At 39.5% G+C, this 16,689-nt stretch overlaps 1 protein-coding gene across 10 annotated transcripts in view; it reads left to right on the top strand.

Annotated features, from left to right (window-relative positions):
• The window catches only part of GPHN (gephyrin), a 602,360-nt gene that overhangs the window by 561,263 nt on the left and 24,408 nt on the right, over nt 1-16,689 (top strand). For 5 of the 10 annotated variants that reach the window (XM_045012253.1, XM_045012251.1, XM_045012250.1 and 2 more), the window contains one exon: nt 7,619-7,690. The exons of 4 other annotated variants lie outside the window; for them this stretch is intronic. In XM_045012253.1, coding sequence (XP_044868188.1) covers nt 7,619-7,690 — 72 coding nt within the window. Of the gene's footprint in view, nt 1-7,618; nt 7,691-9,004; nt 10,626-16,689 lie in introns of those variants that run through there. One more of the 10 variants, XM_045012260.1, reaches the window with a different exon arrangement.

Raw genomic sequence — 16,689 nt, 5'->3', positions numbered from 1 at the left:
TAATTTTTGAATTACCTTATCATCCCGGGAGTGTCACTTCCTATGCAACTGAACAAACTGATTGGAAGGTTTAGAGGACAACATTTATATACTGCAGGGTTTGGCACGTAACATGCAGTAGGGGGCACAGATCCTAATGTAACTTAATGGTGCTCTCCAAGATCAGAATTCTTTAAGGACTGTAGAAGTTCTACCAACCTCATACTAAGGAGCTAAAAATCAAGAGTGAGAATCCTTTTGGAATGATATCTGCAGAGAAACAGTTTTTCAGGTAAGTATTTTTCTCTTTCATCTCAATTTTATGAACCATTCACAGGTGTTAATTTAACAAAATAGCTCATCCAGGTTAAGGATATTCCTGTTGGCAGCTACTCCATAGCCCAATACTGTACGGTGAATGTATGCACATTCCAGTCAAATATTTGAAAGAATCAGGAGATGCTTGAATATCATGATGGTCGGTCACTGAAGTGCACTTAGGTGCACTTTAAAATCATTTTTATCACTTGTGCAGTTTTCAATGGTCCACTCAAAATTGGACATAAAGCCACACTGAGTACTTTGCCACTTACTCTATCTTTTGACTTCAAATCTATACCTACATTTTATTTATTTTCATTATTTCATTATTTATTTCAGTGTTATTAAAACAATTTCTGAGCTTCTCTCCATTGTTTGTGTCCATTCTCTTGGCCTACTTATAAGACTTGGTATGCAAAAAAATCAAAATATCAATTCACAAAACACGTCTATCTGCAGTGAAAGTTCAGGAGGTCTGGAATACCAGAGAAGAAGAACCAACCTGAGAATGAAGTGGGACTGAACCTAGGCTAAAAGCTAAGCCTCCCTCCCAGTATATGAAACCATATTGTTTGAGGAGCAGACATTTCAAAAGTTATTCTAAGAGGTGAGGCAAAATGAAAAGAAACTCCTGCAAGACAAGCCCAAAAACAGAGCACACAGCAACAAAGCCCAGAAGCCTAGAATCTTTTATCTTTTGTTCTTGACCTGGTTTCCTACATCTCCAGCCCTCTGGTTTCCCAGATCCACTTCTTGCTAATATAGTCTAAGGGTGACCTTCATGCTGAAGGTGATATACAAATGCTACTTTTGACTATTTTCTTCTGCATGAACAGGGTCAAAACAGGCTTGTAGTTGCATTTAATTTGCTCATAATCTATGAAAATGTCATCTGATTCTGTGGAAAACTATTATTAAAAATATGTGCATCTTTGTTTTGAGTAGCTGATCGCCATTAATTATTTATCATGGAATTTGTGCGTGTGTTTGCTACTTTTAAAAGTTTTGTTCGTGGCCTTCCTTGTATTTACTTTCTGTAAAAGTTGTACAGCTTAGCTCTGGGGAAATGTGCAATAAATTAGGCCAGTGTGGCAAAGGGTTTTTTTAACATTACCACGCTCCATTTTTAGAAGTTCTTCTGAGGGAGCCCCTTTAAAATAGTTTACTGATGGACCTCTGAATCTTAGCCTCTGTGCCTGGTGAGTTTAATTTCTTTTCCTGTTGTTTACCTCTCTTGTTTACCTCCTGTTTACATGAGTAAATTTGCCACTTCTATGGGTTCTTTCCCCTAACTGTTGTTTCCCCTGATCATTTTACACTGTAGCAGCTGTGTAATGTTAATTGCTTTCATCTGTATTTTATCCTGCAATCATGAAGGTTCATAATGGATAGAGAGGGAATTGCTACAGAATTTCATCAGATACTTCATAAACTTTACATTAAATGCGCCTTGTTGAATTGCTAAAAAATATTGCACATATTTCTTATCAGAATAGTCATAAATTCACAGGTAGCCTCTCTTTTACTTTGTGTGAAGAATCAACATATAGGGTTTTTTTGTGTCAGAAGTAATTATTTCCACACTGATGATATAGTTCTATAATGACACATTGTTTGACATAAAGCTCCCAAGGGACATCTAAATCTTAAAAATCATTGTTGCTATTATGACAGCATCACTTAATGATATCCCCAGAACGAAAAGCTTTGAAAAAGCTCCTTCTGTGTTTTAGAAGGAATACCAAGGCCTGACTCATACCAGGATTTTAGTCTACCTGAATGTTATGTTTGCCATGTTTGTAGCTATGTCTGATGCATGTAATTACCAAAATTTTAATTCACAGACCATGAAGATCATTCAGGGGTGTGTGTGACATTTTAAGGCACCTGTCACTGGAATATATATCACCCTGGGGTTAAGCAAACATACAGAATGTGGCAGCAGAACTGTAGGATCTTGTCTGCACTAAATATTAGTCTGATGTCCACATAAGACAAAATTAAATAGGTATTCCATATAGTATGATATTTATGAGTATGATTAAACAAAGGCTACTACTATCTGTTAGACATAGTGGAGAGGCAGGAATTCAAGTGCTGAGTTGTTAGTTTCTACAGAACTGTCTTCACTTCTAGATCTGCTCAAACAACATTGTTTTTATAGATTTCAGTCATAAGTTAAAGCATCCAGGGATACCCAAACCCAGTAATGATTTGAAAAAAGTTGAGGGTTCAAGGCTGTTACAAAGAGGATGGTGATCAGTTGTTCTCCATGTCCGTTGAAGATAGGACAAGAAATAATCACTTTAATCTGCAGCAAGGGAGATTTACATTGGATATTAGGAAAATCTTTTTAACTATAAGAATAGTTAAGTGCTGGAATAGATTTCTACGGGAGTTTGTGAAATCCCTGTCATTGGAGGTTTTTAACAATAAGTTAGATCAACACCTGTAAGGGATGGTCTAGGAGGTATACTTGGTCCTGTCTCAGTGCAAGGGGCTGGACTAGATGATCTTTTGAGGTACCTTCCAACTCTACATTTTATGATTCTATGAAACATGGAGGCTCCCTCTTCTATTAAGCCCTGTCAACCAGAATATTTTCCTTTCCAAGCGTAAATGTTTTGTACATATCACAACTTTTTCATGATCATTAGACCAAACTTTATTGCAAATGTCACTCTGATGTCATCCCTTCCTCTCTGTTTATGTGACCACCCATCTTGTTTTAATGTGTGTACTTGAACCTGAAAGCACAGAGTAACATCTAAAGGTCAGAAATAAAAGAGCTTCTAAAACTGAGATTTCTGTGCAACAGGTTATCTTCTATAGCAAGTAACAAACTATCCAATGTGGCACACACTGAGGGTGAAATTTTCACCTATAAAGAGGACCAGTCATTTTGATGGTCCTCACACAGGCATGAATTTCTCCCTGAATTAGCATTTCGGAAAACTGTTTCTGAAGAGCACAGCACAGCATCAAACAGCAAGTAAATAGTGAGGAAGGTACCACTCTTGCTATATTTGATGGTACCATGAATCTTTACAATTTTAGCTATTACACCTCCATGGTGGGAAAAAAAACACAACTCCAATCTGCTTTTGAGGCATGGGGTAAAACTTTCATAAGCCACCAAATTACTTGGGAGCCTAAGTCCCATTTTCAAAAGTGACTTAGGGACTTAGAAGCCTAAGTTCCATTGACTTTCACTTTTGAAAATGAGACAAACTCCTAAATCATTTAGGCACTTTTGAAAATTTTATGTATAGTGTCCATTAGATGGAACAAAGTAGATAAGTAGGAATTTGAGGGGGCAGTTAAAAGGTTTTCTCACAAGAATGAAGGTGCAAAACCATCTGAAGTAGAAAAGATTACTTGAGATTATCTTTTCCTTCTTGTAGAGAAGAAAAGGTTAATTTGAAAAACCTGGCAAAAAGTAGAGAAGAAATATGAAAAAGCAGCCTGCTGAGAAATTACCAGAATCTCTATTAGCCTATACTGAAATGTTAAAAACAGGTACTGATAGTTCAAGTAAAAAAACAAAACTAATTAATTAATTAGCATAACACGGTTTTCCCGTTTTAGTGTAGTGTTTCTCATGTCCAAGATTGTGAAATTACAACATAATACAAAATAACACCCACTCCCTGTCTGGCAGAAGTAATCTAAGGACCTGTCTGACTGTGGTGCATTCTCTACTTTCTTCTGAGCTAATAAAATCATATTAGATGAATTCCTAGTGGCAGGAGGGAAAAAGGATTCTGCAGCAGTTACTAAATAAAAGGAAAAGAATAACACTCATATAACTTAAAGTTTATGTTTCAGGGAGTTCTGGAGAAATCCAAGATCTCTGATTTTCAATGGTTACAATTCCCCTATAAAATAATAATATCTTAATTTATCTATTGCTCTTACATCTTCAAAGCCCTGTATTGACATTGACATTGACTGTGAGATAGCTAAATATTATCACTATTTCACAGATGTAGAACTTTGCATTGAACAAGCCACTTTACCTCTTTTCCTCACTCAACAAAGTCAGTGACAGTCTGATGACTAGAACTCAAGACTTCTTGACTTCCACACCTATACTCCAGAACATACTGTCTCACAACTTCAAAAAACTGAAAGTGAAGTTCTCCCATGAAAAGTGTCAGGAACCCACAGCTGAACCCAGACCCAGCTCATTGCTCTTAGCTGATTCAGCTAATGAATCTGGACTTCTGATTGGCGGAAGACCCTAGCAGGCACATTTTCAAATACTGCAGCAGGTCTGGGTCTCTGGCTGTTCAACAGTATTCCATGCCTGCAGCTGTGTTTCTGATCCTGCTCTCAGTGCCTTCCTTGCTCCTGTCCCATGCTCCTTGTTCCTGGCTCACAGTCCTGGTTTCCTCCCCTGGCTCCCAGTCTCTACTCCTGTCCCTGCTCTGGCTGATAGTCTGGCTCTGACCTTTGACTCCTGATTCTTGCCTCTGGCTTGCTCCCTGGACTTGGTATTTGGCTTCTGACATTCGGTTCCTGATTCCTGGCTCTCAGCTGTAGCTCATTCCCTGGGCTTGATAACTTGGCTCCTGATTCAGGTGCTGACCACTAAGCTTGGTGACTTTTGCTCCAACCACTAGGCTAGCCTCCCTGCCCACAGCCTTGTTCTTAACAAAAAGTGACTGCAAAATGGTATGGTGAGGTTCAGTGTTTTTTCCCTCTCAGTGACTCCAGATCAGATTTGTTCTGTTTACAATATAAAGCTGTTTTTCTAACTGTCAGCCCTGCAAATTCATTCTAGGATCCGAGAATCAATAACATTCTTTCCTTCTAGTAGCTATTATGCAAGGGTCAGCTATTGCATTAAAAAAGCAGTCATATTTAGATTATGAGGTGAAAGATGACAAGGCTAAATGCAAAGTAAAATTCCTCTTTTTTTCCTCTCTCTCGCTCTCTTTCCTTTTTCCTGAGACTGTAAATATCGGTTTCCAAACACCTCTGTCAAGCTTTTCTAATCTTGACCTATTTAAATAGTGTAGCGTAATTACAGTCATTGTATTAAATTGTTTTTGAGGAGAGTAACACAAAGCCCTTTGCTTCTCGTTGAAAAATGTTATTATATTAAAGCAATGTTGCAAGTTTACTTTTTTAAAAATTATCACTTTAGGATATTTTAACAGCAAATAACTTCTTAACCATTTTACTGCTTCTGTATCTACCAGGCAGAATGCTTCTGCTGCATTATGGAATATAGTACCTATATGTACTAACATTCCATTGATTTCAATCATATGTTAATGGATAATAGATAGTAGTATACCAGGTTCAGAAGAAAATCAGCACTGAGAGGGTTAACAATTGATGAATAATATGGCAATGATTTAGAAGGATAGAATACTGGATATTAGACTTTGGTTCTTTTGAAATGCTCTGTTTCAAATGAATTTAAAACTTCTTGGCCTATGAAAAGATGCTTTGGATTCCCTTATAACCAATTTTGTGTTTCTCAAATTGTAATGAGCCATAAAACCAGTGTCCCTGTTAAGTCCATGATTTTTTGTGTTTAGCACAGTTATGAATTTAAGTTCCTAGGTTCACCTTTTGAGGGGTTGTGCAGGTTTCCCTTAAGGACAAGTATTGAAAGATCAGGTATAGAATGGTTGCTTTGAGACCAAGACAGCTACAGCATATTCTGGGACCAACACAGCTACAACACTGTGAACAGAATATTCTATAGACAATTTAGCAACCCCACTGAAAAAAAATAAATTTGGTTCTTGATGCTGCTCTCCTTTATGCTGGAGACTGGAGCAGTGACCAGGATCAGGTGGGAACTTTGAAGGTGGCTTATTACACCTCCTGAGCTGCATTGAGCCTACATCTAGAAATGAAAGTACAGGTTGCCCTCTGACAAAAGCAGTGGAATAAGAAATAAAACACTAAGACTAAAGCCTTCTTCAAGGATGGCTGTCCAAGGAAGCCCGTCAAAGAGAAACTGAAGTCTAGATTTATAGACTTCTAGTTTTTCAGAATAGCTTAGTTTCGGGATTTTTTTCATGCATGCTGACATTGTTTAGCAAGTATCTGATCACATATAACAGAAATCTTTGCTGGAATGGCTAATGAGGACAAGCTACATATCATTAAATCAATATACCTGAAAAAATCTTTGAGAAGATGGATTGTATCTGCCATATTCTTCTGCAGCATCCCTTGGCCCCTGAAAAGTATTAAACTTCTTGTTGTTCAAGGGTTGCAAAACAATTTCTTATGGTTGCTGTGTCCATTTTGGTTTCAAACATCTTATTTTAATATTCCAGAAGATGCATTTTAAAGATTTCATTATCAAGTTAATTGTCTTAAAGAAGAGGGGGAGAGAGAGAGAGATTAAAAGTACTCTTCTTTGTGAGGGAAATGAAATATACTCATCTGTCATCTGATACCACAGAGTGAAAAATGGACTTTGGTTTGTTTTATATTTGTAGCACAAAGGGCCCCAAGCATCTGAAAACAGGGTCTCCCAGCCAAATTGACTTGACCAGGGTACATGGTAATAGGAACACCATCTCCATAAGGTAGCAATTTAAAGTAAGACATCAGCTGGTTCAAATTGGGTCCTAAAACCAGCTACCTTTCATTCTGGATACTTTTGTCTCTATTAGTCCTTCTCCCTCATAACAGCAGTTGTATCCGATAGTTTAGTAGAGGAGATCAGACAGACTCCTATGAGAATGAAGTGGTGCTGTAATCAATCACTAAGGTAGAGAAGCAGGATGGATACTGCACCTTTCTTCCTTGCAATCAAGAACATGACATTTACATGCCTTTGAACCCATTTCCTGAGGAACAAGTTAGGTTTCCTGCATGGCAATTCAGTGCACAAACCACAAAACTTTAGGTCTGACCCAAAGTTTGCTTTCCCCTTCCTCTTACTTTACCTTTGTATGCCTCCACTAGGCATGTGAGAGTTAACTGTTTAGTTGAAGGCCTTCTCCAAAGATTGTCCATTTTCTGAGGTCCTTCACAAAAATCTGTGTGCTTAGCACCCTTCATTTTGATTTCTCTTGAAGTCAAGAGTGAAGAAGTTTCTTCCTAGACTCTGGAAGAAAACAAAACATGCTCATTATGCTCAGCAGCACTGTTGCTAGCAGATGGGCATGCTCAAAGTCCTCAAATGCTTCCATGGCTTCTTCACATTTCATCCATGTGAGCTGCCCTTTGAACATTCTGAGCCACTCAGTGGAATGTGGCTGGGCCTAGACCATTCTTTTCTCCCCAGGAGCCTCTCCTCTTCCCAGGCTCTTTACTCCCCTTCTGCTTCCTTTACCCTCAGGAAGCCAGATGCTTTTAAAGAAGAAGGGACACAGAGCTTCCAGAACACAGCGGAGACAGGCCTACCAGATTGGTGAGCACCATTTTTAAAAACACTTGAAACGTTCAGGCACATGCATGCTAGCACAGGCAGGGAAAACTAGAGGCTATTTGTGCAAAGCTTTGAGCATGGAAAATACCAGTTATTGTTATACTAAATAACATTTTATCCTCGCTGGTTAAGAAGTTAGATACTGCTGCCACGGTGGTGCTGAGGACTGCTAGTACCAAATTGAATGTTTATGGCATCCAAGACTTTGATAAAGTTAATGGTATTGCAACTGTTTCACATTGTGCTAGTACTGAGAATGCTGATATTATTCACCCATACCAGGAAACAACTTTTATCCTTCAGGAGTCTACCTTTTAAAGATAGTGCAAGTTAGGAATAAATGATGTGGTATGGAGGCATTCCAGAAGGGTACTACTTCACTGAAGTCATTATTACAACTCTTTAGTCATAATCACATCCATATCATGCCACTCATTATCATGCCCGTGCTGATAATTACTCCAGTAGGTCAACTTTAGATCTCATGGAGTCCATGGAACTATCCAATGTGGTTTCTGCCCTGAAATACATATACTGTCATATATTGGATCTTATTTGGAGTCTGGATTAGGAAATAATGCAAGGTGAATGATGATTATACTCTTGTCATATACGGGGTTTACAGTAGACAGTGATAAAAGATGGCAAAAGCAACCTATCATAGCTTCTGTTAACAAAAGAGAACCTTTAGCATAATTTTAAATTCTACTTAAAGAGACAAGAAACCAGAAATAATTAGAAAACTCATGAAAAGCACTAAAACTCCAGGCCTGAAACCATTAATTGTGAGTAGCCTCATGAAAGTTAAGGGGACTACTTTTATAAGTAAAGGCTGCAGGGCTGGGCCATTAATTAGCCAGTAGCCATTCCTTCTGATTACAAGGTATCTGCACAACATATGAAAAATCTCACAGAAAAGACACATCTTCTCTGCACCCATAATTGGCTCAAGAATAATATCCTTAGCCCTTAGATGATGTGGATGAATTCAACAAGCCACTGATCTTGTATCTGCACCTGCTAAGGCAAGATTATCATAGCTCTGTGTTCTCCTCATAAAATTACCTGAACAGATCAACCCTATCAGAATCTCTCACTATGTTGTGCATATCTCAAAACTGTAGCAGCATGGTCTTCCCCTTTAAGGGTCAGGGGTCCCAGGGAGCAGCCAATCCTGTTCTATAGAGCCCAACAGGCAGTTGCTGTATTAGACTATGAGGAGGCTTCTGTGCCGTTGTCTGTTGTTTTGAAGAACTTGGCACTGATTAAATTATCAGCCCCATTTTTGTCTTGCAGCCATCTCTGAATGTATGGCATCTATCCCATCTTGCATGAGGGCTCTGGAAGAACATCAACTTTGGCACCATGTCTAGTCTTAGACCCACCTGTGCACTGTCATCTTTCTTAGTGCCAGCAACCTCTTTGGTGTTATTACTTCGTGTAGTATCAATCATCAGTAACATTCCCTTCCAACCACAGCTGAAAATGTTCCACCTCAGAAATGAAAACATTTGAGTGCATCCATATTGTGTGTGAGGAAAAGGACAAAAAAGAATTTAACAGTCTTAATGGTCTCGAGACTCATAGGTGAAAACCCTGCTAACTTTTTGAAAGAACTAAGGGACCTGCTGGTAAGTATTGTGCTGGAATCCTCAAGGGTCACTGATCTCAGCTTCAGTTCAAAGACCAGGAATAATTTAGTATTTAATCTCCTGGTTCACAAAGAAACCATGAGATTATGTCAGGCTGTCTCTGGATTCTTACACTGGACCTGACCTGCAGCCTAGGACGGGCCTTTGGAGATACCACAAACACCCGACCTCTCTGGTCAGACCACTATCTGCAATCCTCAGTACAGGAGGTGAGGAGGGGTGAAAAAGGGGTGTGGCTGGAGTATACTACACTCTGGCTATCCCCAAATTGGGGCTCATAGCCAGCTGGTGAAGTTTAGAATAGCCCTCCAGCTACTCTGATCTATGCTGAAGTTGATATAGAACTAGCTCCAGCATCACTGCAACCAGCTTCCTCACGGCCCGCAGGGTGTACCCAGCCCTACAGCTCTACTTTCTATGATCTTATGAAAAAAACATTTAATTTTTTCAACCTGTAACTGTCTTGTTTTCAAGTACAGTAGCTGGAGGCCAAGAAAGATGACCCAATTCTGCCTTCGTATACACAGGCATACATCTACAGTACCTATTTTGCATGCAATTCTCCTTCTGTCTCTCTCTCTCTCATGAATTTGTAAAGCACCCATCACAATAAATTAAAAGTGGTAAATGTACAAATTTTACTGGTACGGTTTTCCAAAAGAGTCCCCTCAGTGTTTGAAACATGGATGTATAAAGCCATGGCTGATGCATAAAGGAGTAAGAATGTCATAAGTGGTTTCATTAGTCATCCAACCAATATAGCAGCATGGTAATCTGCCAACATGTTAACAAAAAGAATAGGAAATAACCAACAGATACTGAGAGCTTCATTTGAGTGAATGAGACTAGTGCAAAAGAGAATTCTGTGGAGATGGTCCAGGAAATCTGTAACAAGCTCTGGAAGTTGTAGAATGACAGCACCTTGATAATTAAATCCCTGCTAAATGCTCCAGTTCAATTTTGCAAACTCCACTGCTCCTGTTGCAGAATGATAGGTGATGCGGCATGCTGTCTGTGTTGTTACTTGTTTTCCAGATTAAGTAGCATAACAGAATGATCTAACTGCATGAGTTTCAAACTGCTGATATAATGGGTTGTGTCACAGAAGGGGTTACCTGCTTTAAAAAATGTTACAGTAAAATCTCATAAATCAACAACAGGATCAGCAAAAATGAGCGATCTAGCCGACTTTGGTCTCTATCTGAAGGTCAAATAAAATTGTACTATAAATGTGGGGATACTTTAAAGTGGTGCTTTTAGATACTGAATTGTTTATTGAAGGATTATTTGGTGCAGTTTTATTCATCAAGATAAAATAAAACCTTTTGCAAGTGTGGTGTACGTTTTGCTGATGTTTGCATCACTTTCCAGTCAGGCTGCTGGTTCAAGCTATTGAGTTCCTTTGTACTTTTCTGGGTCAGCTTAAAGACAGCTCAGTAGTCATAACTGTTGATATATGCTTTCTACAGACTGACCTGGAGGGCTGGAAGATTTCCATGACTGTAGAAAGGATTCCCCTTCTGGAAAAATGCCTCCTAGCCTTTTCCAATTTGATTAAATCAAGTTGCACTTCTACTGCAGTGTCATGTATCAGCTTGTTAGATTTGTATTGCATGTTGCTGCTGCCAATTCACAAAGCCTATCCTCAATCTCCATACCAGAATGTATGCTCTCTACAGAAGAGAAAGAGGAGGGGCAATAAAATGCACAGCAAAACTGGTGATGTGCTTGTTAAATTGGCACAGTTAGCAGAGAATATTAAAACAGACTTAACAGCACACTGACTCTTTAAACAAAGCACAGTGTCTGCAGTTTCCGAAATATGTACACAAAGCACATCCCTGCTTCTTAGTGCAGAAGCAATCTGCTGAAAGTGGGGATTTCTAATTAGCCAGGGGAAATTTGTATCTCTGCTTAATTAGATACATACACAGCTTCATAAATTTCATATTTTCCTTACAGAGAAAATACTCTCATCAGCTCTATCTCCAGTACATACAAAGTTGTAAGTTGCAATAAGAGTAAGAGCAATACAAAGAGTATGATTTGTGAATCAGTATGACCAATGTACTGTCCTTTTGTATCAGTAAAGCTGAATTTTTTTCTGTTATGTAATCAAGAATATCACCTTCAATGTGCAGATCACCAACTGAAGGTGAGTAGTTTTGTTACCTGGAGATGAGACTTTTCCATGGAAAACTCCTTTAGTTGTAAGCTACTTATCTGCTCCTCTTCACCATAATATCTTATCACCATAATATCATAATACCTGTCAATTTCTCAGTGAAGGAAATGTCCAGGAATGGCATTTTCTGCCAAACATGAAATGATTTGCCATGCCAGATCAGATCAGATCATTAGTCCATTAAATCCAGTATCCAGGAAATCCAGCAGTGGCCAATAGTTGGTGTTTTCAGAGTAAGTCTAAAACCTCCAATCTGTACCTGCCCAATTAAGCAGTGGTGTCAGCAGGGTTTTTATCCTGCACTTCTCATTGGCTGTATTATGCCCTGAAGAATGATGTTGATGCTGTTCTTAATATGTCCACTTACAAATGTTATTTTGCTTTTTATTTTAGAATTCAAGTACTTTCCAAATACTTTTTCTTTCCCCATCTATCCAGAATGAAGCTGTTCATAATTTGTACAGCAGATGAAGCAAGAGACAAAATTAACAGCTGTTGTCTGGCTGTGATTTAAATATTTTTTAAAATGCCATTCAAATGTTAAAGCTTTGCCTTCATAATGACAACTCAGCCAGAAAACTCCTTCAGTTTATAATAATAATAATAAATAAATTAATATAATAATAAATTAATATAATATGTTATGTAGTGTTTTTCATCCTCAAGGATTGTAAAGTATTTTGCAAACATAGCTAAAAGGAACGTGGAATGGTGTCATTATAAAGATTTTATAAGGTCTGAGCTGTGGATGACCTATATTGCTCAGTTGGTGAAGCCAAGGGTGAGTTATGCAGGTCATCCCAAAAGAATTGGAATAAAACCCTTACTCAAATCAAACAGTCAAGGACTTTTTATATGACTCATGTTACAGAAAAATTTTCAAATTTTTAGAGAAGTTTAATTTACCCCTGAATTATTCTAGTTGTAAAATGGCATAAGTCCATTGAAATTAGTGGCACTATAGGTACGTCTATACTACCCGCTGGATCAGCGGGTAGTGTTCGATGTATCAGGTATCGATTTATCGCGTCTCGTCTGGACGGGATAAATCGATCCGCTAATCGACGCCCATACTCCACCTCAGCAGGAGGAGTAAGCGGCGTCGACAGGGGAGCCGCGCCAGTCGACTTGCCACCGTGAGGACGGCCAGGTAAGTTGAACTAAGATACTTCAACTTCAGCTACGCTATTCACGTAGCTGAAGTTGAGTACCTTAGTTCGAACCGCCCCGCTAGTGTAGCCCAGGCCATGCCATCATAAAACTGAACAAGAGTGGTGAATTGAACTGTTAATGGGGGTTATTTTTCATCTTCCTTTATCATTGTTACTTTATGTATTTATTTTGATTTATACATAAAAATAACTAAAAGAGCTCCTATTCCATTGCTCTAAGTGACTTTGACAACAACTAAATATGCATTTACACATTTTTTACAACTCCCTCCAACAATAACTAATAAATACCAAATTGCTATTAACCCACACACCTTGCTATGCTTACAATTCCTTACTCCTTCCCAAAAGCCAGTCAGAATAGATGGGCTTTGCAGCATTCCCTTGAGAATAGATTTGGGCTGTTTTAGACTGAGGATGGAGGTGGGTTCCAAATTTATGAGCCCCTGATGAGAATATCCTGCTAGAAACTCTCTCTCTTTTATAAAAAGAGGGTTCTAACTCAAGCCTCTGTTGACCACAGCTGCAATGTTATAGGATAGGAAGAGACATAGATATAAAAAAGAAACCTTCACAATATCCTGGTCATATATAAATTAAAAAAAGCTGTCTTTGCTGTTGCTACTACCTGATCACCTAGTAGCAGCTGGTAATCTAGCCCAATCCTTAGATCGTGGACATGAACAACAAAAACAGGACATGAACCCTCAAACTATGGGGCAGATACTAGCCTTACTATATCTTCTGATCACCTCCACCTGCCAACCAACAACAACCCAGTCTTACACAGACCTTGTTTCAGCCAGGTAGACCTCTCCTATTCCTCTATCAGCCAGACATTGGGTAAGGCAATTCACTTCTCTGGTTGGGTCTGATATGACTGGTTTTCAGAGCTGGGTATCATCAGCACACAGAAGGCCCAGCAATCCATGTCTTCTCATTAACTCTTCCAACAGCCAAATAGCCACATTAAACAAAAGGGGGTGACAAAATAAAATTCTGCAGAACCCTAATTTAGAATATCTACAAGCAGAAGGAGGAACAGTCCACTACCAGCCTTTGAGAAATGAAGAAAGATAAGAATAAAGCCACCCAAAATAGTTCCACATACTCTCACTTGGGTCTGCAGGTGAGTCGACACCACGTCATACTCAGTGGTACTGAAGGCAGCTGTTAAATCTGAAAATATCAGCATGGACACATGACAGTTATCTGTTGCTAGGAGGAGATTCATCCAAGAATGCAACCCCCACAGCCTCCATGCTGTATCTGTATCTCAGTCTGTACCCAAGCAGACAAGGGTCAAGAAGAACTGGGACAACTAGATATTGGGAGTTATCTTAATCAAAATTGGAAGATTAGACACAGAGTGATAATTGACCACATCACCAAAAATCAAGTGATTGTTTTATGAACAGCAACTGCATGTGTGCTTTTTCAAGGGAAGCTGGCATTCAACTCATCCTCAAGGATTCACTGATATTTTCCATCAACAGTTCTTCCTCATTGGCCTCAAGAAACCAGGAAAGACCTGAGTCTCAAGCACAGGTTGTTGAATAAAGTGATCCTAGTACCTTAGACTCTAGAGGGTGACACTGGCCAAAACTCCCATCAGCGAAGCCTTTTCATTTGTCTTCTCAAGAACACACACTTTCACACAGAGGGAGACAGTTTTGCTTGAATCTGAGCAATTTTAAATGCAAATTAAAAATAAATTTCTTCACAAGTGGAACTTAAATTAACCACCAAGTGTAGGCTGCCCAGTAGTAAAAACAAACCTGCTAATCAATATTTTGCAGGTGCTGTCATGGAGTCACATGCCTCACACACAGCCACCCCTGGGTGGTGCATATCACAGGCCAGGGGAGGTTGAGCCTCCCCAAACAGCCAGGCATGTCCCTGCCCATGCTCTGTCCCAGGCCCTCTCCTGCCTGCTCCCAGTTCCTGCTCTTCCCCTGTGGCCCAGGCTACAGCTGGAGCAGGCTGGCCTGCTGCCAGGACTCAGAGCAGCTGGGGCCGGTGCTTGCGCCACCTGGCTTTCTAGGGCTGGGGCTGCTCAGGTGGCCTGGGGCTGGGATGGGGGTGCCGGTGGCCATGGTGGGAGTGCTTTGGGCTCCAGTGGCGGAAAGGGGGCAGAAAGGGTGGGGGAGGGGCAAGGCCTTGGGCAGAAGGGGAGGGGCCAGCCTCCCCCAACGGGCGGTTCATGCACCACCCATGCAGCCACCTTTAAAAAAATCTTTGTTACAGTCGATTTACTATGGCCTACATGGCACCATCAGCACTCTAACTGTCTTTCCTCCTGCTTCACTTTGTTGCAAGCTATTTATAAACCAAGGTGACCTGTAAGGCCAAAGCCTGGGGAGAGGGTGAATGAGGGCCACCTGATTGATGGTGGAGGATGCTGCCACCACCACTGATAGAGAATGGTCTATCAGAGGAACTTTTTTCTCGCAAACCTTCTGGAAATATTCAGGTTTGAGTAGTTTCTGAAGGCAGACTCTTGGAACAGGATGCTCATTCAGATGGGGAGGTATCCCTCATATTGAATCAAGGTAGTGGTTGGTCCATGAGATGAGTTTCCAAACTCCCTATATCCAAGTTCAACCCAAAAACTGGCAGTTACTTTATGGTTAGTAGCTACTGAATAAGAAGTATTGTGGCAGAGGAGCCAAGCACACAATCACAGAAATTAGTCAATCTTCTATTGGTTCAGGATTGTTCAATACACCGTATATGTGTTTCGGGGTGGGGGCACTACTTTATGTTAAAGGAACTCACATGTAAATGCTGTAGATGTAAACTGATTATAAATTAGCTAACTTCAATATTTTGGAAGTTCTGTATGGTTCCTTCTGCTCTGCTGTGTGCAGTCTGTATTAGTAAGAAGCTTCACCCCTCCATGCTCCCAATTCACATAGTAGCATCAGAACTAATGTTAGTCATTATCCTCAGATAGCTGATCAACATTTCAAAAATGAAAATTTCAATGTGTGTGTAAGAAAAAGATTGCTGGTGTATTAGAGAGAGAATTAGTAATTGAGTTTGTTTTCATTTTTCAATATCTGTCTTTTAGTTGCATCACATCAGACTCCTCAAATATGGAGAGTCTTTATACCAACATGTTTTCCCACCACCACACTGTTTCCCATGAAAAGTACAGAGAGGCTTGAAATACGTGTAGCAGAATGTGTAAAAGTGTATATATCATAAAGAATGCAGATATGTGAATGGCTTTATCAGAGTCCTCTAGTGGAGATGAGAAGCAAGTTTCAGACAAAATAAAGTTGAAGGGTTTTCTATGCCTATTTATGTCGTGTTTTGGTTCCATTGTTGTACATATTGAATAAATTGGACTGGTGAAGAACAGGATTACAATATGTAATATTTTAATCAATGGGTTTGCTTTGTGCACCATAGAAGTTCTTCCTACTACAGTGAGTCTCTGGAAAATAATACTGAGATTAAAGAAATGTCATGTTTAAGAAATACTATAGATCATAAACACAGTTAGTGAATCACTAATTATGAAGCCTGTCATCTGATTTCTTTGGTCTGTCTGCTGAGACTACCAGCAAGATGGCCAGTTAGTGCCTAATGTAGTGGGTATTGTGATGTGGCTATCTATCCATGAGGCACAAAACTAATTTAGCTAATTTTCTATAGGCTGGACTAGCCATCAGATACTGGTGACTTTTGATTATTACTAACCTAAATTGAATAAAAATGAGAGACTGTAGCCTATTACCCTCCATCGGAGCCATCCAGTCTCCCAGAGAGAATATTCCCACCAGCATGGAGACAAATAAGAGGGGACATGCTAAAAGTATATAATGAATGGTAGAGAGAAGGTAGACCAGGAACACCTATTCTCCCTGTCTTGTACCACAAGAGCAAGAAGACTTTCAATGAAATTAAAAGGTGGCAAATCCACAACTAATCAGAGGAAATACTTTTTCAATAACACATAACTAG

Source organism: Mauremys mutica, chromosome 4, assembly GCF_020497125.1.
Source record: "Mauremys mutica isolate MM-2020 ecotype Southern chromosome 4, ASM2049712v1, whole genome shotgun sequence".
Classification (NCBI taxonomy): Eukaryota; Metazoa; Chordata; order Testudines; family Geoemydidae; genus Mauremys; species Mauremys mutica.
Note: the sequence above shows the minus strand (reverse complement) of the source record. Positions and strands in the feature narration are given on the sequence as shown.